Source organism: Scyliorhinus torazame, chromosome 2 (assembly GCF_047496885.1).
Source record: "Scyliorhinus torazame isolate Kashiwa2021f chromosome 2, sScyTor2.1, whole genome shotgun sequence".
Lineage (NCBI taxonomy): Eukaryota > Metazoa > Chordata > Chondrichthyes > Carcharhiniformes > Scyliorhinidae > Scyliorhinus > Scyliorhinus torazame.
The window spans coordinates 289,599,787-289,626,073 of record NC_092708.1 but is presented as its reverse complement, the minus strand read 5'-3'; the positions used below and the strand labels follow the sequence as shown (position 1 = coordinate 289,626,073).

At 49.1% G+C, this 26,287-nt stretch overlaps 1 protein-coding gene across 1 annotated transcript in view; it reads right to left on the bottom strand.

The window, feature by feature from the left end:
• Positions 1–26,287, bottom strand: part of coch (coagulation factor C homolog, cochlin (Limulus polyphemus)) — a 192,620-nt gene that overhangs the window by 110,066 nt on the left and 56,267 nt on the right. Inside the window, exon 4 of the mRNA XM_072488123.1 lies at positions 2,294–2,427. Coding sequence (XP_072344224.1) covers positions 2,294–2,427 — 134 coding nt within the window. The remainder of the gene's footprint in view (positions 1–2,293; positions 2,428–26,287) is intronic.

The window sequence follows — 26,287 nt, the reverse complement described above, 5'->3', positions numbered from 1 at the left end:
TTACTGGCAGGTACCTTTATCCGAAAGGGCGAAGGAGATTTCAGCTTTTTCTGACTCCAGATGGTATATACCAATTCAAAGTTATGCCATTTGGCATGGAAAACCAGCCACATTTCAATGGTTAACTAACAAAGTTGTTTCAGGATTACCCAATTGCGCGGTATACATCGACGATCTGGTAATTTTCAGCCAGACATGGAAAGAACATTTAAAATATCTGATGGAGTTATTCAATCGACTTCAGGAGGTGGGTTTGGTGATAAACCTAGTCAAAAGTGAATTTGGAAAAGCCCAAGTCACTTTTCTTGGCCATACAATCGGACAGAGTCGAATGGTCATATGGGATGTGAAACCAACAGTTATTGAGGAGTTTTCAATACCCTCAAGATGAAGGGAAATAATGCGATTTCTTGGCATGAGTGGATTTGATCAAACATTTGTGAACATTTTTTGTACTGTGGTTGCTCCACTGATAGACTTTCTGAAGAAACGTCGAAAGTTTCAATGGACAGCGGACTTTCAACAGGCATTTTACGGCCTGAAAGCTGTGATAACCAATGCTCATGTGTTGGAGAATTGGGACTCTGTGATCAGACTGAACTAAAGTATCTGACTTTAAAGAGAAATGCCGAGGCGTAGAGAAATGGATGGATCGTGCAAGGACCTTCTTGTTCTAGACTATATTATTATATCTGTTTGCGTGTTGTTGTTTTTTAAACAAAAAAGTATATTTACTGTGTGCATTTCTAAAAGGATAGTGAAAAGGTGAAAAATGAACCACCTTGAAGTTGATGGTTTCTTTTCTTTTCTTGGGGGGAGGTGTCATGTGAGAGTACCTTTAAGAAATGGGTGTTTATAAATGGGAGTGTATATAAATATCTGTAATGAGTGTACCTTTAAGAAATGGGTGTTTATTACTGCAGAGATGTCAGAGAATGGGTGGAGCTGGGCTGTCTGTCAGCATTTTACTTTTGTTTTAGGCGGTTTGCTGCAGGGTGTGTTTTAGTTTCGTTTTCAGAGCTGGATAGCTGCAGTCACAGCCAGAAGGGGTATTAGTCTCTCTCTCTGTAATCTAAAAACTGTAAATCAATCCTTTGGTGATTTAAAACTAATAACTGCTCTCAGTAGTGACTTTAACCTGATGTGCTTCTGTTAAAAGTTATTTTTTACGTCTTATGGATGTTAAAAGGACAGCTTAAGGATTACTTAGTGTTGTATTCTTTGGGGGTTGTATTTGAATTAATGGTTGCTAAGATGTTCACTGTATGTTTTAAAGAGGTTAACTTGAGTTCATAGAATAAACATGGTTTTGCTTTTAAAAAAATATTTTCCATTTCTGCTGTACCGCACCTGTAGAGTGGGCTGTGTGCTCCCCATACCACAATCTATTAAAAGTTGTGGGTCAGGTGAACTCCATGATACACTTTGGGGTTCTCTAAACCCTGGTCCATAACAGACCTCAAGTACCCTGCTGTGAAACTAACCGCAATGTTTATAAACATCTAGCTATGATTGACAGCTCATGAACACATCAAAAGCAGTTAAGTGCTTTCTGCTGAGAAAAAGAGGAAGTGAAAGCACTTAACTCCTAGATATTTATAAACACTGAGGTTTGAGCCCCACACCAGTGATCAGATGAGGGTCTGTGATGTGGTCACTGGTGGGGGCCTCTGATGGATTTGGGGGTCATCTTAAATTCTTACCCCCCTTGGCCCACCACTAGGTCCACCACATCAGGGCAACGCTGGTAAATATTTGTACCAATTCACGCCCACATGAATCCCGGCCCAGAGGGCCAGGGAATCGAGGATGCATGGAGAATCTGGTGCCCTATTAATAGGTGCAACTGGATCATTTTGACCTAATTGCATCCTCCCTCTGGCATGGGGCACGAACCTCGAGAGAGGTACCGGAGCATCGGAAACGGTTTCCATATTCTCCTGACGCTGGATCCTCCGCCACTTCGGGAACTCCACTACCAGCGGAAGATGGCAGGGAATCCTACCCGGATGTCTTTCCCTAGCGATAGCACAGTGCTCAACTCTTGAAAGTGTACTTCTGGAGTTTAAAATTTTGCCAGACTACATATAGCCTGGTAAAAACACCTTGCTGAGGACACAACTCTTTTTTTTCTTCACATTTAATGATTGCTGATACTTCCCAATCAAAATGTGCAATTTCATGAGAAGGTGATTAATTGAGAAAGTATCCAATCTCTCTTCTTTTTTTTCTAATTTCAACCCCACTTGCTCATTTACTAGGTGAAATTCTTGGAGAATAAAGCAGCACTCACTGGATACTGAAAAGGAGCTCATCCATCGAGGAAGTGATAAGGATCTTATCCCATTTGCAGAAGAAGCCTGATAATTTTCCTGTCCTGGTAGTTTCTGAAGACGAACTACTCCTCCCAAAGTTTTAATCACACCACTGGAATAAACAACAAGAAAAGACAATGCATCAGTGGAGAAAGATCTTTCATGCTTTAATTGGGGAAATGTTTGTTCTAAAGTGTCATGTTTCCCTCCTTTACAATAGTGACTTGCTGTGAAACCTCCCAAACATCCATTTGCTGTCTAAATACACATTTTTCTTAATTTAATCACAATGTAATGAAACTGAAGTGTGTTGCATTCCCAAAGATACAGGAGGAGATTCTCCGGACCTGCTAGCCCCAGGAGGGAATCGTGATGGCCCACTGAATCAGCGTGAGGGCAAAAATGGGATACCTGCCGGGTGTCAAACCCGTTGTAAGTCTCCCGGCCCGACTTATCGACCCCAATGAGGTTCTTGCCAAAATTGGACGGGAACATGCAAACACCTAATTAAACTTCATTTCAATATCATTATTGGGTAGGAAGCCCAATTCACCGGCCTCCTCACCCCCCCGCCCACACCCCAAACAAGCCGGGAGTCATGCTGGCATGATTTGGTGCAAGTAATGATAAGTGGAAACCTGGTGCCTTGCACTCCGAGGGGGAGCAAAGGGGTGAGTACCCTTCCTACATGTTACTCCAGGATGCCGAGGTGGGTCCTTCTGGGGGGGTGGGGGGTTGTACTGGGCTGGAGGGGCTCAGGTCGGGGGTCTTTCCCGGGATGGGGTCATTTGGCAGGTTTTCCCAACTGTCGCCTTTAAACCTTTAAACTAGTCAATGTTTTAAAGTTTAATTTTACAGTCTCATTCAGGTTCACTTTAAAGTCTCCTCTCTGATGTGTTTGAACCTTTGATTTCTCTCCCAGCAAATTCAAAGATCTGTCAGAAGAAGGTGAAAATGTTCCCTTTGTAGTCTTAAATCCTCTCCCAGCATGTCAAGTTTAATGATCTGTCAAATGAAAGTGAAAGTGTTCTCTCTGTAGCCTTAAAGCCTTTAGGGCTGGTTTCTCCGTCGGCAGGATTCTCCATTTCGCCAACAGTGCACTCATGCCCATGGATTTCCCCGACAGTGTGGGAGTGCCCACAATGGAAAACCCCACTGGCTGCCTGCCGCCATGGAGTATCCCACTGGAGGCACGCCGTTCCAGAAAATGGGTGCAGTGGGATGGAGAATCCCGCCCTTAAACTCTCAGCAAGAATGTAAATAATCTGTCAGATGAAGTTAAAAGTGGAAATTTTTTGAAGTACTTTTTTCACAGTCAATTTCATTCTCCTTTAACTTTTTTCAAGCCTTTGTGCTTGGAAGCCTAAACGTTTGAACTGCATTGTTTACATTCAATTTTATGGTCCATTGCATTTTACAAGCCTCTTGATCAACAGGTACAGGAAGTTTCAAAGGAAGTTATACCATTGTTTATTTTGACAGCTCTATAGGAGTATTATAGGGCAGCACGATAGCACAGTGGTTAGCTCTGTTGCTTCACAGCTCCAGGGTCCCAGGTTCAATTCCCGGCTTGGAACACTGTCTGTGCGGCGTCTGCAACTTCTCCCCGTGTCTGTGTAGGTTTCCTCCGGGTGCTCCAGTTTCCTCCCACAGTCCAAAGATGTGCAGATTAGGTGGATTGGCCATAATAAATTATCCCTAGTGTTCAAAAAAGATTAGCTGGGGTTAGTGGGTTGTGGGGATAGGGAGGTGGTGTGGGCTTGGGTAAGATGCCCTTTCCAAGGGCCAGTGTAGACGCGATGGGCCGTATGGCCTCTTTCTGCTCTGTAAATTCTATGATTATATAATTCTATGATTCAAAAACTCTAAAGTGCTTCCTCATTTGAGCAGGTGTTTTTCTTTTTTTTTAAATTTTATTCGCCTCCTTTTTCACATTTTCTCCCACATTTACATCCATCAACAATAAACAATAATCAGCAAGATATGTCAGTCCCCATAATAACAACGATCCCATCTACCCACTGACCCCCAAACCTCAACCCGCATGTTTACATAAACAAATGACAAAAAGAAATCCGGGATTACCCGTAGTCACCCTTAATCTTACACAGCTTACCCCCCCCCCCCCCCACCCCCCCCCCCCCCCCCCACCCCCAGGTCACCAGCTCCTCCCGTCCACTGCCTCTTGTAAAACTCCTCCTCCCAACCTCGGTTCCTTCCCCCCAACTTTCCACCCCGGCTAGACCACTCGGACCCTGTTCTGCCAGGCTCCGATGGCCGCAGCCCCTCCCCCCACCTCACTCCCGTTCACTGGTCGGCTTAAACCGGCCAGCGTGGAGGCCCCCGCCCGGGTCCCTTTCCCACTTGCCCGGCCCCAGGAAAGCCCAAAGATCCCCTTTTAGCACACAAACCCCGCCTATCCACCTACACCCCAAAGAACTCTCATTTTGAGTGAAAGTCCCGTCCCTTCCCTTGTCCAAATATATACCACCTTGGCTCCTTTAATCTCTACACCCGCGCACAGTGATACAAAAAAGAAGAAAATACAGTCATGAGGTTACATCGGCACATGGCCATTCCTCAATTTGTCAGTTCTGCCACAGTCCTTCTGCTTTCGCAAACTCCTCCGCTGCTTCCGCTGTTCCAAAATAAAAGTCCCTGAAGTTGTAAGTCACCCTCAGCTTCGCTGGATATACAATGCCGCACCGCACCTTGCTAATGTACAGTGCCCTCTTCACCCGGTTGAAGGCAGCCCGCCTCCTTGCCAGCTCCACCGTAAAGTCCTGGTATACACGTATACCAGCTCCAGCCCACTGCACCACCCGCTTCTGCTTGGCCCAGCTCAGGACCTTCTCCTTCACACTGTACCTACGGAAGCACAGAGTCACTGCCCTTGGCGGCTCACTCGCCTTTGGTACAGGCCTCCACGACCGATGAGCCCGATCCAGTTCATATCGGGAGGGATCCTCCCCCTCCCCCAATAGTTTTGCCAACATCGCGGCAAAGTACTCAGTCGGCTTTGGTCCTTCAACTCCTTCGGGCAGCCCCACAATCCTCAAATTCTGTCGCCTGGATCTGTTTTCCAGGTCTTCCATTTTTCCTCGCAGATCCTTGTTAGTATCCATCACCTTCCGCATCTCTTTCCCCATCGAGGCAAGTTGATCACCGTGCTGCAATAACGTCTCCTCCACTTCCTTCTGCGCCTCCCCTTGCTCTCGCACCTCCGCCACTGCGCTCGCCACCTCCGTCCTCACCGGGGAAATCGCCGCCTCCACCAGCACACTCAAAACCTCCCTCATCTCCTTCCTCACCGTCTCCATGCATTTCGCAATCTGCGCCAACTGCTTTTCAAATTCCGCAGCCATCACCTTAGTTATTTCTTCAGCCGTAAGCAGTGCGGCCTTCCCTGGTGCTCCAGCCTCCATTTTCCTTGGTGACCCTGCGGTGACCTTTCCACTCCCCGACGGACCTTCAGCTGTTTTTTTTCCGGCCGTTTTCTTGCTCACCCTCGACATTTTTCTTTGTTCTTTTTTTCCTCCTGTGTCTTCACTGTGCCTCCTCCGTGCCTTCTCCCTGCTTCTGCCGCCTCCGCGGACCCTGGGACCGGGCTTAAAGCCTCGAAAATGCCGTTCCCGAACGGGAGCTCTCCATTGTGCGGCCGCCTCCCGCACGCCGTCACCGGAAGTCGCAGGTGTTTTTTCTAACGGCAATTTTATTTAATGAGGCTGTCTCTTTGTTCTGAAGAGCTTCCAAAAAAAGAGCAGGTGCACCTCCCATTTTAAAAGGTTTCATCAATCTATAAGGTGCAGGACCTGTCAGCAAGTTTAGGCCCTGCCCCTTTCAAGACCAACGGAACACCTGGCCCTGTCAAAAAAGTCTCTAAGTACCAAAGAATGGCAACAGGAAACGCTCCTGTTTTCCCGCTGGTGGGAGCACTTAGACTCAAAGCAGGAGAATCACACGATTTGTTAAGGTTTTATGTAGAAAACAAATATATAGCTATCAGTTTTAGAGAAATACCACTGCACATGTTAAAAGTACAACGACTATTAATTTTAAAGGTGCCAATTGAATCAAAATGGAGCTACAGCTAAGAGAAAGGAGTGTTTTTAAAAGCTCTGAATAATTTAGATTGGTATATTTATTTTTTCATGCTTTTTTTTCCAAAATCAATAGTGTTCAATCCACAAGTGACTGGAAACATTGGGCAGGATGTAGCCTGTTAGCCATGGGCACAAATCCCATAATGGGCACTAAATATTGCGAGAAGCCAAAAACGGGATTTGCGCCAGCAAGATTTCAGAACGAGATCTTCCTGGGTCCTCCCCAATGAGGCGATCCAGTTTACACACAGGCTGGGCGGGAACCTAATTTGCATCATTTATCATATACTTAGTGAGGATAACATCACGTCTTCAGACTTCATTAAATCTTTCCATTCACCTGGCGTGACATCATGTGGACGCAAATTACTACTGCTTTTTAAAAAAAGGAACGAGGTGCCATGACCTCTGAGAGGGAGGAAGGGGCTGAGCACCACTGTCTCCACCTAGCACCAGAGAGTCTAAAGGGACAGATTATGCTGACCAGCTCGGGTGGGGAGAGAGTCAGAGGTTGCTGGGATGGATGTCGCGGCTAGTGTGGGTGGTCCTAAAGCCTGCTGTCTCTGTTGTTTAAAAGGTTCTTACAGGCTTGTGTAAGTCAGCTGCCTGTGGCATGGGGATATGGGCCAGCCATGGGTGAGGGCCACTTTGGGTGGGGAGTGGGGTGTGATGAGAGTGAAGGAAGCGGGCCTAATAAGCTGGGTAGGTGATACACCGAAAGAGAAGCCAACATGGTTCCCAGTGTGGTGGAAGAGGGGGGAGCAAGGGGTGCAAAAAATATGAAGTGGCTGTCCAGGAATTTTTTTCTTTAAGAAGTATTTTTATTGCAAATTTTCAACATTTGTACATTTTACAACAATAACAAACGCACCCAACATATTGAACCCCCCACCCACCCATACCACCCCCTCCCTCCCTACCCCCCAGCCCTCCCTCAACAGTCAACGTTAACCAATTCTCCAAAATGCAGAATGAACAAACACCAACTTCGGGGAAATTTCACCTTCTCCAGGGCTAAAAACCCCAGCAGGTCCACGCCACTCTGAGACACAGCGCGGAGAAGCTGACCTCCACCCCAACAAGACCTGCCTGTGAGCAATCAGCGAGGCGAAGGCCAAGACATCTGTCCCCGCACCCACCTGTAGCTCTGGCCAGTCCAACACCCCAAATATGGCTTCCAGGAAAGTGCTCCACATCAACATGCAAAACCCCCGAAATGGTGCTGAAAACCACCCTCCAAAATCTCTCCAGCTTTGGGCATGACCAGAACAATACAGCACAGTTATTGGCCCTCCGCCCCCTCATGTACCAGTCATGATACCACCCTTGGCCAAAACCCTCAGCACTTCCTCGTGCCGTATCCCTCTATACCCATCCTATCCAAAAGACGCCGTTTGAACGCCGTTACTGTATCTGCTTCCACGACCATTTGTAAATGGTTCGCCGGGCCCCTCCCACATCGCTCACAGACATGTTCCACCCCCTCAAATGCCGGTTCATCCTAGACTTTGTTAGGTACATCCTGTATACCACCTTCAGCTGTATCAACCCCAGCCTCGTACACAAAGTCGAGGCATTCACCCTCCGCAGCACCTCACACCACAATCCCTCCCCCAATGCCGCCCCCAGCTCGTCCTCCCACATTGGCCCCTTCCATGGACACCTTAGCCTCCTGCAAAATCCTCCCATAAATCACCGAGTCTTCCTCCCCTCCTGCAAATCCCATGCTGACAGCACCCCCTTCAACAACGAAGAGGCGCTATCGGGAGGGTCGGGAAGACATTCCTCACAAAGTCCCGCACATGCATGTATCCGAAACTCTCCCCCTGCACCAACTCAAACTTCGCATTCAGCTCCTCCAAGCTTGCAAACCGCCCTCCCTGAAACAAATCATTCATCCCCCTGATCTCCCTCTCCTCCCATCCCCGGAACCGTGCATCCATCCTCCCGCTCATCCTCTGGTGATTCTGATTTATACAATTTATACATCAATTATAAAATTCAGAGCCACCACCAACTCCCTCATCCTATCCTGAACCATCCAAGAGGTGGAAAGGGCAGCCAGGGAATCACAGGGATTGTGGAATTGGAGGCAGAGGTGGTGATGCTGGGAGCAGTCTGCAAGGAGCTGAAAATAAAGGTGGACGACCAGGAGAATCGGGCCAGATGGCAGAGCCTACGCATTGTAGGCCTGCAGGAGAGGGTGGAGGGAACCAATGCCATGGCCAATGTCTGAAGGTGTTGGCGAAGCTGGTGGATGAGGGGGTCTGTGAGAAGGCCTCAGAGGTGGACCAGGCACATTGATTTAGGCAGAGGCCAAGAGCAGGAGAGCCACTGAGGGCGATGATAGTGAGAATACAAAGATTCCAAGTGAAGGAGCAGATCTTGAGGTGGGCAAGGAGAATGAGAGGCTGTACTTAGGAGAGCCAGCAGATCCAAATGTACCAGGAGATGGGTGTCAACTTGGCTTTAATCGGACCAAGACGGTACTTGTGCGATAGAAGCTCCAGTTTTGTGTGCTGTACCTGGCCAAACTTTGGGTAATTTTTAAGGGGAAGGAATATTATTTTGCGTCACCCGAAGAGGCACATGGGCCGGGATTCTCCAAAATCCCGACCAAGTGTTGACGCCGGCGGCAACCGAAGAATCGACAGCCCGGCGTCGGAGCGGCATGGCGCGATTCTCGCGTCCCCCGGGTGATTCTCCGACCCGGTGCGGGATCAGAGAATCCCGGCAATGGTTTTATTAAGGAGCATGTTTGGAGGAGGGTTGATTGGGGAATGTTCCTGATGTTTTGGTTTCTGGGATGTTAGTAAAATGTTTACCAATATTTGTTACATTTTCACATGTTGGCCTGTTAATATTCTACACTGATTGAGTTGGGGGGATGGGTTGGAGTCCTGGATGTCTCACTCGTGTTGGTTGGGAGAAGAAGGTAGTTTGGGTGATAAGGGAGGGGGGTCTTGTTTCCGTCTTGAAGCAGAATTACCCCGCTAGCAAGAATGCTGGGACAGAACTACCATATCTGCTCCAGGGCGAGAGCTGGGGTGTAGCCATACTTGAGGACAGTGTTTACGAGGTTCGTTATGGACCAAGGGGGATGGTACGTAATGGTCAGCGGTGTCCTAGACAGGGCACTGGTAGTCCTGGTCAAAGTGTACGGTCCTAACTGGGACGACACGGAATTTGTAAAGAAGACCATGGCGGAAATCCATGACATAGATATGCACAAACTGATCAAGAGGGCGGCGACTTTAGCTGTGCACAGGACCCACTGACGGACTGATCGAACCCCAGAACGGGGAAAACGATAGGCATGGCTAGAGAACGGGGAACGTTTATGGACAGATGGGGGCAGAGGATCCCTGGCGGCTCATGCACCCGGGTGAGAAGGAACTCTCATTTTTCTTGCCAGTACACAAAAGTCTATACCCATATCGACTTCTTTGTCGGGGGTAAATCAGTGCTTGCAGAGATAGTCAGAGCGGAATACTCCACAATTGTAATCTCCGACCACACTCCACATCACTTGGATGTGAGGTTGGAGACGGGCTGTGCCCAGCATGGAGTTTGGACACGGTCCCCTTGAACGACAAGGTCTCCTACCAGAAAACATTACAGGCCATAACGTTACTAACAACTGGAACGGGGAAATCTCACCTTCCACGTTCTGGGAGGCACTGAAGGTTATGATTAGGGTAGAAATTATTTCCTACAAGGCTCGCAGAGACAGGGAAGAGGGAGCGGCTAGGCAACAACTGATCAACTCTATTCTGGAGGTCGACAGACAATATTCCGAGATCCCGACCGTAGAGGTTCTGACAGAAAGGACAAAGCTACAAATGGTGTTTAACCTGCCAACCACCAAGAAAGCTGTGCACCAACACAGCCAGATATGGGAGACCTTTTACGAGCCTGCTGGCTCACCAGCCGAGAAAGCAGGCAGCCCCGAGGGAAATAGCCCAAGTAAAAGGTCAGCAGAGGCGGACTGGTAGCCGAACCATAAAAAGATCAACAAAGCATTTGAGGCCTTCTATACCTCTGAGCTCCGCGACGGGGACTCGGGGATGAAACAGTTCCTTGACGGACTGGACAAGCCAGTCGTGGGGGACGACAGACAGGGGGGGCGGGGGCGGTGGGGGGAGAGGGGGGGGGGAGTTGGAAGCACCACTAGGACTCAGAGGTCGGGAGAGCATCAACTCCATGGAGGCAGGGAAGGCACCGGGACCCAACAGTGGACTTCTACAAAACATTTGCCATGGCATTGGCCCCACACCTACGGGAGATGTTCGCATACTAGCTAATGCCTCCAACGATAACACAGGCCACTATATGGCCACTGATATCCAAAAAAGACAAATGACCTAATGGAATGCGGATCATACAGACCCATTTCGCTGCTCAATGTAGACGCAGAAATACTCACAAATGTCCCGGCTAAGTGCCTGGAGAACAGCCTACAAGAAAGAGCTGGTCGCAGAGGTCCAAATGGCCTTTACATAGAACATAGAACATAGAACAATACAGCGCAGTACAGGCCCTTCGGCCCACGATGTTGCACCGAAACAAAAGCCATCTAACCTACACTATGCCATTATCATCCATATGTTTATCCAATAAACTTTTAAATGCCCTCAATGTTGGCGAGTTCACTACTGTAGCAGGTAGGGCATTCCACGGTCTCACTACTCTTTGCGTAAAGAACCTTTGTTACGGGTAGACTGCTAACTGCAACATCAGATGACTGCTAAATGTGATAATGACCCCATTCGGGGGGGGGGGGGGGCAACACCAGAGGGGACCGGCTCCCTGGACACAGAGAAGGCCTCCTACAGAATCCTACAGAATCGACAGGAAATACGTCATTGAGGTACGAGAGCAGTTTGGGCTAGAGACAGTTCACCGCATGGGTGAAACTCCTGTACAGCGCTCCCAAAGCAAGCATACGGACCAATACAACGCCCCCAAGGCAAACATACGGACCAATACAACGCCCCCAAGGCAAGCGTACAGACCAATACAACGCCCCCAAAGCAAGCGTACAGACCAATATAACGCTCCCAAGGCAAGTATACGGACCAATACAACGCCCCCACGGCAAATATAGGGACCAATACAACGCCCCCAAAGCAAACGTATGGACCAATACAACGCACCCAAGGCAATCGTACAGGCCAATACAACGGCCCCAAGGCAAGGGTACGGACCAAAACAATGCCCCCAAGACAAGCGTACAGACCAATACAACGCTCCCAAAGCAAGCATACAGACCAATACAATGCTCCCAAAGCAAGCGTACAGACCAATAGAACGTTCACAAAGCAAGCATACAGACCAATACAACGCTCCCAGAGCAAGTGTACAGACCAATACAACGCGCCCAAGGCAAGCGTACAGACCAATACAATGCCCCCAAGGCAAGCGTACAGGCCAATACAACGCTCCCAAAGCAAGCATACAGACCAATACAATGCTCCCAAAGCAAGCGTACAGACCAAAACAATGCTCCCAAAGCAAGCGTACAGACCAATACAATGCTCCCAAAGCAAGCGTACAGACCAATACAATGCTCCCAAAGCAAGCGTACAGACCAATACAACGCTCCCAAAGCAAGCGTACAGACCAATACAATGCTCCCAAAGCAAGCGTACAGACCAATACAATGCTCCCAAAGCAAGCATACAGACCAAAACAATGCTCCCAAAGCAAGCGTACAGACCAATACAACGCTCCCAAAGCAAGCGTACAGACCAAAACAATGCTCCCAAAGCAAGCGTACAGACCAATACAATGCTCCCAAAGCAAGCGTACAGACCAATACAATGCTCCCAAAGCAAGCGTACAGACCAATACAATGCTCCCAAAGCAAGCGTACAGACCAATACAATGCTCCCAAAGCAAGCGTACAGACCAATACAATGCTCCCAAAGCAAGCATACAGACCAATACAATGCTCCCAAAGCAAGCGTACAGACCAATACAACGCTCCCAAAGCAAGCGTACAGACCAATACAGCGCTCCCAAAGCAAGCATACAGACCAATACAACGCTCCCAAAGCAAGCATACAGACCAATACAATGCTCCCAAAGCAAGCGTACAGACCAATACAATGCTCCCAAAGCAAGCGTACAGACCAATACAACGCTCCCAAAGCAAGCATACAGACCAATACAACGCTCCCAAAGCAAGCATACAGACCAATACAATGCTCCCAAAGCAAGCGTACAGACCAATACAATGCTCCCAAAGCAAGCGTACAGACCAATACAACGCTCCCAAAGCAAGCATACAGACCAATACAATGCTCCCAAAGCAAGCGTACAGACCAATACAACGCTCCCAAAGCAAGCGTACAGACCAATACAACGCTCCCAAAGCAAGCGTACAGACCAATACAACGCTCCCAAAGCAAGCATACAGACCAATACAACGCTCCCAAAGCAAGCATACAGATCAATACAACGCTCCCAGAGCAAGCGTACAGACCAATACAACGCCCCCAAGGCAAGCGTACAGACCAATACAATGCCCCCAAGGCAAGCGTACAGGCCAATACAACGCCCCCAAGGCAAGCGTACAGACCAATACAACGCCCCCAAGGCAAACATACGGACCAATACAACGCCCCCAAGGCAAGCGTACGGACCAATACAACGCCCCCAAAGCAAGCGTACAGACCAATATAACGCTCCCAAGGCAAGTATACGGACCAATACAACGCCCCCACGGCAAATATAGGGACCAATACAACGCCCCCAAAGCAAACGTATGGACCAATACAACGCCCCCAAGGCAATCGTACAGGCCAATACAACGGCCCCAAGGCAAGGGTACGGACCAAAACAATGCCCCCAAGACAAGCGTACAGACCAATACAACGCTCCCAAAGCAAGCATACAGACCAATACAATGCTCCCAAAGCAAGCATACAGACCAATACAACGCTCCCAGAGCAAGCGTACAGACCAATACAACGCCCCCAAGGCAAGCGTACAGACCAATACAATGCCCCCAAGGCAAGCGTACAGGCCAATACAACGCCCCCAAGGCAAGCGTACAGACCAATACAACGCTCCCAAAGCAAGCGTACAGACCAATACAACGCTCCCAAAGCAAGCATACAGACCAATACAATGCTCCCAAAGCAAGCGTACAGACCAATACAATGCTCCCAAAGCAAGCGTACAGACCAATACAATGCTCCCAAAGCAAGCGTACAGACCAATACAATGCTCCCAAAGCAAGCGTACAGACCAATACAACGCTCCCAAAGCAAGCGTACAGACCAATACAGCGCACCCAAAGCAAGCATACAGACCAATACAACGCTCCCAAAGCAAGCATACGGACCAATACAATGCTCCCAAAGCAAGCGTACAGACCAATACAATGCTCCCAAAGCAAGCGTACAGACCAATACAACGCTCCCAAAGCAAGCATACAGACCAATACAATGCTCCCAAAGCAAGCGTACAGACCAATACAACGCTCCCAAAGCAAGCGTACAGACCAATACAACGCTCCCAAAGCAAGCGTACAGACCAATACAACGCTCCCAAAGCAAGCATACAGACCAATACAATGCTCCCAAAGCAAGCGTACAGACCAATACAACGCCCCCAAGGCAAGCGTACAGACCAAGACAACGCCCCCAATGCAAGCATACAGACCAATACAATGCTCCCAAAGCAAGCGTACAGACCAATACAACGCTGCCAAAGCAAGCATACAGACCAATACAATGCTCCCAAAGCAAGCGTACAGACCAATACAGCGCCCCCAAAGCAAGCGTACAGACCAATACAACGCCCCCAAGGCAAGCATGCAGACCAATACAATGCTCCCAAAGCAAGCGTTTAGACGAATACAACGCTCCCAAAGCAAGCGTACAGACCAATACAACGCTCCCAAAGCAAGCGTACAGACCAATACAACGCTCCCAAAGCAAGCGTACAGACCAATAGAACGCTCCCAAAGCAAGCATACAGACCAATACAACGCTCCCAAAGCAAGCGTACAGAACAATACAACGCTCCCAAAGCAAGCATACAGACCAATACAATGCTCCCAAAGCAAGCGTACAGACCAATACAACGCTCCCAAAGCAAGCATACGGACCAATACAATGCTCCCAAAGCAAACGTACAGACCAATACAACGCTCCCAAAGCAAGCGTACAGACCAATACAACGCTCCCAAAGCAAACGTACAGACCAATACAACGCTCCCAAAGCAAGCGTACAGACCAATACAACGCTCCCAAAGCAAGCATACAGACCAATACAATGCTCCCAAAGCAAGCATACAGACCAATACAACGCTCCCAAAGCAAGCATACAGACCAATTCAATGCTCCCAAAGCAAGCATACAGACCAATACAACGCTCTCAAAGCAAGCGTACAGACCAATACAACGCTCCCAAAGCAAGCATACAGACCAATACAATGCTCCCAAAGCAAGCGTACAGACCAATACAACGCTCCCAAAGCAAGCGTACAGATCAATACAATGCTCCCAAAGCAAGCGTACAGACCAATACAACGCTCCCAAAGCAAGCGTACAGACCAATACAACGCTCCCAAAGCAAGCATACAGACCAATACAATGCTCCCAAAGCAAGCATACAGATCAATACAATGCTCCCAAAGCAAGCATACAGACCAATACAATGCTCCCAAAGCAAGCACACAGACCAATACAACGCTTCCAAAGCAAGCGTACAGACCAATACAATGCTCCCAAAGCAAGCATACAGACCAATACAATGCTCCCAAAGCAAGCGTACAGACCAATACAACGCTCCCAAAGCAAGCATACAGACCAATACAACGCTCCCAAAGCAATCATACAGACCAATACAATGCTCCCATAGCAAGCATACAGACCAATTCAATGCTCCCAAAGCAAGCATACAGACCAATACAACGCTCCCAAAGCAAGCGTACAGACCAATACAATGCTCCCAAAGCAAGCGTACAGACCAATACAACGCTCCCAAAGCAAGCATACGGACCAATAAAATGCTCCCAAAGCAAGCGTACAGACCAATACAACGCTCCGAAAGCAAGCATACAGACCAATACAACGCTCCCAAAGCAAGCATACAGACCAATACAACGCTCCCAAAGCAAGCGTACAGACCAATACAATGGCTCCCAAAGCAAGCGTACAGACCAATACAACGCTCCCAAAGCAAGCATACAGACCAATACAATGCTCCCAAAGCAAGCGTACAGACCAATACAACGCCCCCAAGGCAAGCGTACAGACCAATACAACGCTCCCAAAGCAAGCGTACAGACCAATACAACGCCCCCAAAGCAAGCGTACAGACCAATACAACGCTCCCAAAGCAAGCGTCCAGACCAATACAACGCTCCCAAAGCAAGCGTACAGACCAATACAACGCTCCCAAAGCAAGCATACAGACCAATACAATGCTCCCAAAGCAAGCGTACAGACCAATACAATGCTCCCAAAGCAAGCGTACAGACCAATACAACGCTCCCAAAGCAAGCGTACAGACCAATACAGCGCTCCCAAAGCAAGCATACAGACCAATACAACGCTCCCAAAGCAAGCATACGGACCAATACAATGCTCCCAAAGCAAGCGTACAGACCAATACAATGCTCCCAAAGCAAGCGTACAGACCAATACAACGCCCCCAAGGCAAGCGTACAGACCAATACAACGCCCCCAATGCAAGCATACAGACCAATACAATGCTCCCAAAGCAAGCGTACAGCCCAATACAACGCTCCCAAAGCAAGCATACAGACCAATACAATGCTCCCAAAGCAAGCGTACAGACCAATACAACGTCCCCAAAGCAAGCATACAGACCAATACAACGCTCCCAAAGCAAGCATACAGACCAATACAATGCTCCCAAAGCAAGCGTACAGCCCAATACAACGCTCCCAAAGCAAGCATACAGACCAATACAATGCTCCCAAAGCAAGCGTACAGACCAATACAACGCTCCCAAAGCAAGCGTACAGACCAATACAGCGCCTCCAAAGCAAGCGTACAGACCAATACAATGCTCCCAAAGCAAGCGTACAGACCAATACAACGCTCCCAAAGCAAGCGTACAGACCAATACAACGCTCCCAAAGCAAGCATACAGACCAATACAATGCTCCCAAAGCAAGCATACAGATCAATACAATGCTCCCAAAGCAAGCGTACAGACCAATACAACGCTCCCAAAGCAAGCATACAGACCAATACAATGCTCCCAAAGCAAGCGTACAGACCAATACAACGCTCCCAAAGCAAGCGTACAGACCAATACAACGCTCCCAAAGCAAGCGTACAGACCAATACAACGCTCCCAAAGCAAGCACACAGACCAATACAACGCTTCCAAAGCAAGCGTACAGACCAATACAACGCTCCCAAAGCAAGCGTACAGACCAATACAACGATCCCAAAGCAAGCATACAGACCAATACAACGCTCCCAAAGCAATCATACAGACCAATACAATGCTCCCATAGCAAGCATACAGACCAATACAACGCTCCCAAAGCAAGCGTACAGACCAATACAATGCTCCCAAAGCAAGCGTACAGACCAATACAACGCTCCCAAAGCAAGCATACGGACCAATAAAATGCTCCCAAAGCAAGCGTACAGACCAATACAACGCTCCCAAAGCAAGCATACAGACCAATACACCGCTCCCAAAGCAAGCATACAGACAAATACAACGCTCCCAAAGCAAGCGTACAGACCAATACAGCGCCCCCAAAGCAAGCGTACAGACCAATACAACGCTCCCAAAGCAAGCATACGGACCAATAAAATGCTCCCAAAGCAAGCGTACAGACCAATACAACGCTCCCAAAGCAAGCATACAGACCAATACAACGCTCCCAAAGCAAGCATACAGACCAATACAACGCTCCCAAAGCAAGCGTACAGACCAATACAACGCTCCCAAAGCAAGCGTACAGACCAATACAACGCTCCCAAAGCAAGCACACAGTCCAATACAACGATCCCAAAGCAAGCATACAGACCAATACAACGCTCCCAAAGCAATCATACAGACCAATACAATGCTCCCATAGCAAGCATACAGACCAATACAACGCTCCCAAAGCAAGCGTACAGACCAATACAATGCTCCCAAAGCAAGCGTACAGACCAATACAACGCTCCCAAAGCAAGCATACGGACCAATAAAATGCTCCCAAAGCAAGCATACAGACCAATACAACGCTCCCAAAGCAAGCGTACAGACCAATACAACGCTCCCAAAGCAAGCGTACAGACCAATACAACGCTCCCAAAGCAAGCACACAGTCCAATACAACGATCCCAAAGCAAGCATACAGACCAATACAACGCTCCCAAAGCAATCATACAGACCAATACAATGCTCCCATAGCAAGCATACAGACCAATACAACGCTCCCAAAGCAAGCGTACAGACCAATACAATGCTCCCAAAGCAAGCGTACAGACCAATACAACGCTCCCAAAGCAAGCATACGGACCAATAAAATGCTCCCAAAGCAAGCGTACAGACCAATACAACGCTCCCAAAGCAAGCATACAGACCAATACAACGCTCCCAAAGCAAGCATACAGACCAATACAACGCTCCCAAAGCAAGCGTACAGACCAATACAGCGCCCCCAAAGCAAGCGTACAGACCAATACAATGCTCCCAAAGCAAGCGTACAGACCAATACAACGCTCCCAAAGCAAGCATACGGACCAATAAAATGCTCCCAAAGCAAGCGTACAGACCAATACAACGCTCCCAAAGCAAGCATACAGACCAATACAACGCTCCCAAAGCAAGCATACAGACCAATACTACGCTCCCAAAGCAAGCGTACAGACCAATACAGCGCCCCCAAAGCAAGCGTACAGACCAATACAATGCTCCCAAAGCAAGCGTACAGACCAATACAATGGCTCCCAAAGCAAGCGTACAGACCAATACAACGCTCCCAACGCAAGCATACAGACCAATACAACGCTCCCAAAGCAAGCATACAGACCAATACAACGCTCCCAAAGCAAGCATACAGACCAATACAACGCTTCCAAAGCAAGCATACAGACCAATACAATGCTCCCAAAGCAAGCATACAGACCAATACAACGCTCCCAAAGCAAGCATACAGACCAATACAACGCTTCCAAAGCAAGCGTACAGACCAATACAACGCCCCCAAGGCAAGCGTACAGACCAATACAACGCCCCCAAAGCAAGCGTACAGACCAATACAACACTCCCAAAGCAAGCATACAGACCAATACAACGCTTCCAAAGCAAGCATACAGACCAATACAACGCTCCCAAAGCAAGCGTACAGACCAATACAACGCTCCCAAAGCAAGCGTACAGACCAATACAACGCCCCCAAGGCAAACATATGGACCAATACAACGCCCCCAAGGCAAGCGTACAGACCAATACAACGCCCCCAAGGCAAGCGTACAGACCAATACAATGCTCCCAAAGCAAGCATACAGACCAATACAACGCTCCCAAAGCAAGCGTACAGACCAATACAACGCTCCCAAAGCAAGCGTACAGACCAATACAACGCTCCCAAAGCAAGCGTACAGACCAATACAGCGCCCCCAAAGCAAGCGTACAGACCAATACAACGCTCCCAAAGCAAGCATACAGACCAATACAACGCTCCCAAAGCAAGCGTACAGATCAATACAACGCTCCCAAAGCAAGCGTACAGACCAATACAACGCTCCCAAAGCAAGCATACAGACCAATACAACGCTCCCAAAGCAAGCGTACAGACCAATACAATGCTCCCAAAGCAAGCATACAGACCAATACAACGCTCCCAAAGCAAGCGTACAGACCAATACAACGCTCCCAAAGCAAACTTACGGACCAATACAACGCCCCCAAGGCAAGCGTACAGACCAATACAACGCTCCCAAAGCAAGCATACAGACCAATACAACGCTCCCAAAGCAAGCGTACAGACCAATACAACGCCCCCCAAGGCAAACATACGGACCAATACACCGCCCCCAAGGCAATCGTATGGACCAAAACAACACCCCCAAGTCAAGGGTACGGACCAATACAACGCCCCCAAGGCAAAGGTACGGACCAAAACAACGCCGCCAATACAAGCGTACAGACCAATACAACGCCCCCAAGGTAAGCCTACAGACCAATACAACGCCCCCAAGGCAAAGGTACGGACCAAAACAACGCCGCCAATACAAGCGTACAGACCAATACAACGCCCCCAAGGCAAGCGTACGGACCAAAACAACACCCCCAAGTCAAGGGTACGGACCAAAACAATGCCCCCAAGGTAAGCCTACAGACCAATACAACACCCCCAAGGTATGCCTACAGAACAATTCAACGCCCCCAAGGCAAAGGTACGGACCAAAACAACGCCGCCAATACAAGCATACAGACCAATACAACGCTCCCAAAGCAAGCGTACAGACCAATACAACGCTCCCAAAGCAAGCTTACGGACCAATACAACGCCCACAAGGCAAGCGTACGGACCAACACCACCAACTCTGAAGACTTTGTAACCACCTAAAATGGCTGATTCCCGATTAATTTGGCCAAAACCCGATATAAAATGGCTAACCGAAAAGGCTGGTGGGAAAATCAGCCAACAGGGCACAAACGGACAGCTGCAGACAGAACAGTGTATTCGGCTCTGGGGAAGTCGGCCCAGATCGATACCTGCGACCATTAGCAGCACATCAACCCAGACATCTGCAGTTTAATCGGCTATCCCCGGGAATAATTGCAACAAATTAGCAATTGAATGCTGATCCAGACCTCTCGGCGCCAACAGTGACCGAGACAAAGACAGGTGAACGACCACCCCCCGATCAAGGAATCGCCCCATTATTGGAGCATATCGAACCCAGTGATTGGGAACAAGTCCAATCACTTGGGACTCAGGGTCAAGGTCCGCCCCGAGTGGCGGGAAGCCCCTGGGCCCCCACAAAGATAGGGGCCAAGTTCAGATCGACCCTTCTCCCCCTTCTTCTCCTGCTCGCAACCTTTGCAAGAACCATCAACAAGAAACCGTAAGTTTGACTCCAGCGATCGCTACCCGATAGAGACTCCTAGCCATCGGCCTGTATCAGCCTTTGAATCCTGCAGGCCAGACCCAATTCGATAAGCCATTCGTTTCCCTGACCTGGTGGGCCATTCACAAAAGTTAAGTATTGGCCAGTAGTGGTAGGTAGTAGTCTAGAAAGTAGGATTATTGTATAAGTATTTATTGCTGTATATAATAAATGATAATTGATTTTACTCTTACTAAGCGGTGTGCTGTCTTATTAATCATAACTAGAGCTTGAACCACGTGGCGGTATCAGAAAGATACCTGGCGACTCGTGAGCAAAGGTGACAGAATTAGAGCTAATAAAACTAAGGCTAATAAGAGCAACAAATTGGCAACATCCTGACGGGACCTGATCTAGAAGTGGAAAACCACTCTGGGAGAACCCAAGAAATTTTGAATTAGAATCCAATTGGAAACAAAAACCACAAGTGTTCAAGCGGTTCTGATTAATAATTCATAATTCGGAATGTGTATGCATGCGAAACTAACAGGGCTATAAGGTAAAACTGATAGATTTTTGTTGCGTCAAAACTGTCGGAAGTCTGTATTTTCGGAAATTAGCTCAAGCCGTACCCACATCTACGACACCACCTTAGCCCCCTGTTCCAAATTCGACCAAAGCAAGCAGATAGGAGAGATGGCCATGCAGGCAATGCAACGCCTCATGAATCCCAAAGAATTTGCGGTCGCAGCGACCAGCAGCAGTAGAGTGGGACAGTGTCCCATTTGGGAGGAGGAGATTCGGAAATATCTCAAGGGCAAAGGATGGCCCATGTGGGATGATTTCTGCAGTAATGACGACTCAGGTTCCGGACGTATAGGGCATACTTGGTGGGAGAACATGAGTGAAATCCATACGAAGAGCTTAGCAAAAGCGCGCAAGCCAATGGCAATTGTGTCCTGTCTGGCACAATTGCAAGGCATAGAGGAGGTCGTCAGGACGCTCCGCAAAGAAGTAAAGGGCATACATCGGATGAGTAAAGTCGATGTATGCGAGGTGGAGAAAGAGAATCTGGAGTTAAGGCGGAAATTAGCAGCAAAGGACGAAGAGGTGGCTGACGCCAAATGGGGTCACCAGTCTTGTCTGGCGCATTTGAATAGTTTCCAGTCCCAATACGAAAAGGCTCATCAGGACACGCAGCGTGCAGTCCTGGTAAAGAGACAGAGAAGCAGGTGGAGACGCTACAGGAACAATGTAGTGATCTCAAGGCAGCCTTGAGAGCGCTCCACGCTGCAACCATGGAACAAAGGCTCTCTCAAACAAAGAGTACCATAGACCATGCGAAGTGCCGGAAGCAAATTGCAGACCTGCAATCACTGATTTCTGTCCAAAAGAGATTCCAAGACACCTTTGGGGAAAGTTTAGAACAGGAAAACGGCCCTGATTGGGAAGAATTGCAGGAGACAGCGCAGAGATATGTTCAGGGAACATGTGCGCAGGGAAAGCTCCAAAGGAGAAAAGCACCCCCACCGCCCTCACAGCAGGTAGTTCAGGCTCCGATGAACCCTGTAACAACCCACCGCACAGCCACATCAGACGAGGCGGAATTCCTATATTCCACCCCCCTCACAGTGACCCAATTACGGGACGCGTGTGCTAAAATCACACCGTTCCTCCCCGCTTCAGACCCACACCATTTCTTTGTCACCGTCAAACACCAGGCGACCATGTACGGCCTGGATGAGAAAGAGCAGGTAAAGCTCACGGTCCTCAGCTTAGACCCATCGGTCGCAGCAGCCCTTCCCGACCCACAGAACGCAGGAGGAGGCACCCTTGCAGAAATGCATACCGTGATCCTGGATGCGATCGGGTATAACCGGGGTGACCCCGTGGATGGCCTAAATAAGTGCAGACAGAAGAAGTTTGAACACCCTTTGGGGCAGCACGGTAGCATTGTGGATAGCACAAATGCTTCACAGCTCCAGGGTCCCAGGTTCGATTCCGGCTTGGGTCACTGTCTGTGTGGAGTCTGCACATCCTCCCCGTGTGTGCGTGGGTTTCCTCCGGGTGCTCCGGTTTCCTCCCACAGTCCAAAGATGTGCGGGTTAGGTGGATTGGCCATGCTAAATTGCCCATAGTGTCCAAAATTGCCCTTAGTGTAGGGTGGGGTTACTGGGTTATGGGGATAGGGTGGAGGTGTGGACCTTGGGTAGGGTGCTCTTTCCAAGAGCCGGTGCAGACTCGATGGGCCGAATGGCCTCCTTCTGCACTGTAAATTCTATGATCTATGACCCCACAACGTTCGCAGGACGCTTGTGGATCCACTTTGAAGCCGTTTTCGGAAACGTAGACCGTGCCCATTTGTCCCCAGACAATATGGCCAAATGGACCCGCACCCTTATCTCCCATGCCACGGAAGCAGGACAGAATGCCTGTAGTAGTTATGATCCCTCGGAGGAGGCTCATAACGAGAAGTGGGTGGTTAAAAGATTGTCCCGCGTTTGGGAACAGTCTGTTCACAATCGACCCGCCGCTACAACCCCCGAGGAAAAACAAGCCGCCGCAGACGTGCAGGCAGTAAGAACCACTCTTCACAACCCCGCCTGGGTAAACGAGGGAAAGAGCAGCCCCCCAGCAAAACCGCAAGAATGCTACAATTGCGGACAGTTGGGACATTTTGCCAAAGAATGCAATGCCCCTAAAAAGCCACCGAGAGCCCAACAGACAGGCACTCTCAGTAAGAAAAAGGCAGAGCCCATACATAGCGTTAGCGATCAGACGGACTTGACCGGAACGGACTGACGGTGTACAGGCTCCCCCAGTTGGGTCTGCGATACCCTTTGGGACAGGTCAGGACGACCCGTAGTCGCAGCGAAAATTAGGGGACACAGGAGGGTCCCGCACCACCATAAATTCCTCCGCCCTTTGTCAGGACACGTGGCCCATTACAGCCACTATCACCCTCAGCGGCTTCACAGGCCACTCACAACAGGGACACATCACAGCCCCTGTACCCATCCAAATCAGAACCATTAACACAAAACACCCTGTAGTTTTAGTCGACCTGCCCCAAACAGCAGAACACATTTTGGGAATCGACTTCATGAATTCCCACCACCTCTCTTTCGATCCAGTCAACCAGTGTGTCTGGAAGATGGCGAAATCCGCTAGAGCCCCCGCAACGCTCAATATTGGGGACTATATGAACAAAATTAGCGCAGTAGGCGAGTTTTGGTTAAACCCCACCACACTCAGCACGGACCGGCAGGTTAGGGCAGTCCTGCAAAAGAACAAGGCAGCATTCGTGACCTACAAGCACGACTGTGGACGGATGACTGGCTCCGTACAAGTAACAGGACAGGACCCTAGACCCCCAAAACAGTACGGATTCCCTCTAGAAGCAGAGGGAGAAATCCTAAAGGTTATAGAAAGCTTATTAAAGCAGGGCGTCCTAAGATCGGTAGCCTCAACTAATAATGCCCCGATTTGGCCAGTAAGGAAGCCCGACGGATCATGGTGCTTGACCATAGATTATCGGGAGCTCAATAAAGTCACCCCCGTAGCAGCCCCCACCGTTGCAACAAGTCCCGAGACCATGCTCAAACAGGGACTCCATGCCCGATATTTCACGGTTTTGGACGTCAGTAATGGATTCTGGTCCAATCCATTGGCAAAGGCGTGCCAGTATAAATTTGCCTTCACTTTCCGAGCGCAGCAGTACACGTGGACATGCCTGCCACAAGGCTTCCACAACTCCCCCTCCATTTTCCACCGACAGCTGGCAAATGAACTAGAAAGGTTTTCTCGCCCCGAATGTCTGGTACAGTATGTAGACGATCTACTACTGCAGACAGACACCAAGGAAGAGCACATTGAGCTTCTGTCCGAACTCTTGGAATTGTTACAGTCAATTGGCTGTAAAGTAAACCCCAAAAAGGCCCAGATATTGGAAGAAAAAGTGGTATATTTGGGTACTATTATCACACATGGCAAACGCGAGATCGAGCACAAAAGAATTGCCTCGATCGCTAAATTGCCCCTTCCCCAACACGTTTCAGCCCTCCGGTCGTTTTTAGGACTGGTTGGCTACTGCCGAAACCACATTGACGGTTTCGCCAGCAAGGCAGCGCCCCTCTCAGACCTCCTAAAGAAAGGAGCTCCCTGGGAATGGCTTCCGCAGCATACGGATGCTGTGGAATCATTAAAACAGGCGCTCATAGCCGCCCCCGCACTACAAGTTCCAGACCTGCTTTCCCCTTACGCCATAGAGGTAGCGACCACAGACCGCACCCTTTCAGCCGTGCTCCTGCAGGAACGGCACGACCAGCTTATGCCTCCCGAATTTTAGATGCTGTGGAGCAGGGATTTTCAGCCTGTGAGAGGCACCTGCTCGCAGTTTTCTGGGCAGTCCAGTACTTTTCATACGTTACCGGACTGAACCCCATCACCATTTTGACCGAGCACACCCCCACCCAACTTTTACTAGACGGACGACTTAAAGACGGTACCGTCAGCCAAATCCGTGCTGCTAGGTGGACTCTTCTCTTACAAGGACGGGACATCACAGTCAAACGGACCAAAACACACACATACTTAGCGGACAATCTACAGTACCCCGGAACCCCCCACGAGTGTGAAATCATCTCGCCCCACCACAATACAGGCCCCTTTATAGCTAAAACACCCCCCAGAAAACTAGCCACTCCATCTCAGAGCCCCCCTCACCCGGACACGTGTGATCCCATTAGGATCTATGTGGATGGATCTTCCACAGTCCTGGATGGGCAACGCATAGTTGCGAATGTAAAAACGGCTCAGTTAGCAGCCGCAGTTAGATTGGGCACCAAAAAGCAGAGCAAGGCCTGTTTTGATAAGGCAGTGCATGCAACGGAGTATGATATAGGACAACAAGTGATGTTGTCTGTATATAACCCCAGCACATTCCTGTCTCCGAAATACTCGGGTCCGTACTCCATTACGGATAAAGTAAGCCCATCGGTATATAAAATCAAATACCCAAATGGTAAGACTGCGTGGTTTCATATAAACCAGCTGAAGGTTTATGGAGCACAGTCAAACCACGCCCACCACGTCATGCTTGACGCAGCAGACCACACCCCGCCCACAGCCAACGTAACCAGACCAACCCCCATCACGTCCAGCCCAGACACGGACTCGCCCTCGACTCCACCCCCTAAATCTACACTCCGCCCCGGAACGCCCACACTCCGCCAACCCATTTGCAACCCTGTTCGCAACAGAGAACTGAGGTGTCCACATGATGTTTAAAGGAAACGCTTGGGAGAAGTGTTGTCCTTCCTGATGGAACCGGCAGGATGTTTTATGTTGTTCGTTCGTTTGTTTTATGTTGTTCGTCCTACAGTAAATTATTCCAGCCGCTTGTTCAGCGGTACCAACTTGTCCACAGATACCTGGTCAACAGACCAGACGCTTGTTCAATGGAACTAGCTTGTCTGCAGACACTTCAACAGAAACCTGCTCACCAGACGCCCGTTCTGATTCAAGGGTAGAATCACAGCAGCAACCCCACCACGATGACTACATTTTTGCCCGTTCTTGTCGGTTGCTCAGGCAGTGGAGAAACGGCGTGAGACCCGCCCTGACTGGGGACCCCCCCGGTGGTCAAACACGCTTGGGTAGGGGAGATACAGCATTGGTAGCCGTTCTACACGGGGACTCCATCCAAATCTTACCCGTCGTGGCCCATACGCACCTCATTTGGCATTTTCATTTCAAAAAGTTTATTTTTTTTTGGCGCCCTTTAGGTTGCTGCCATATGCTATTTACATCCTAGAAC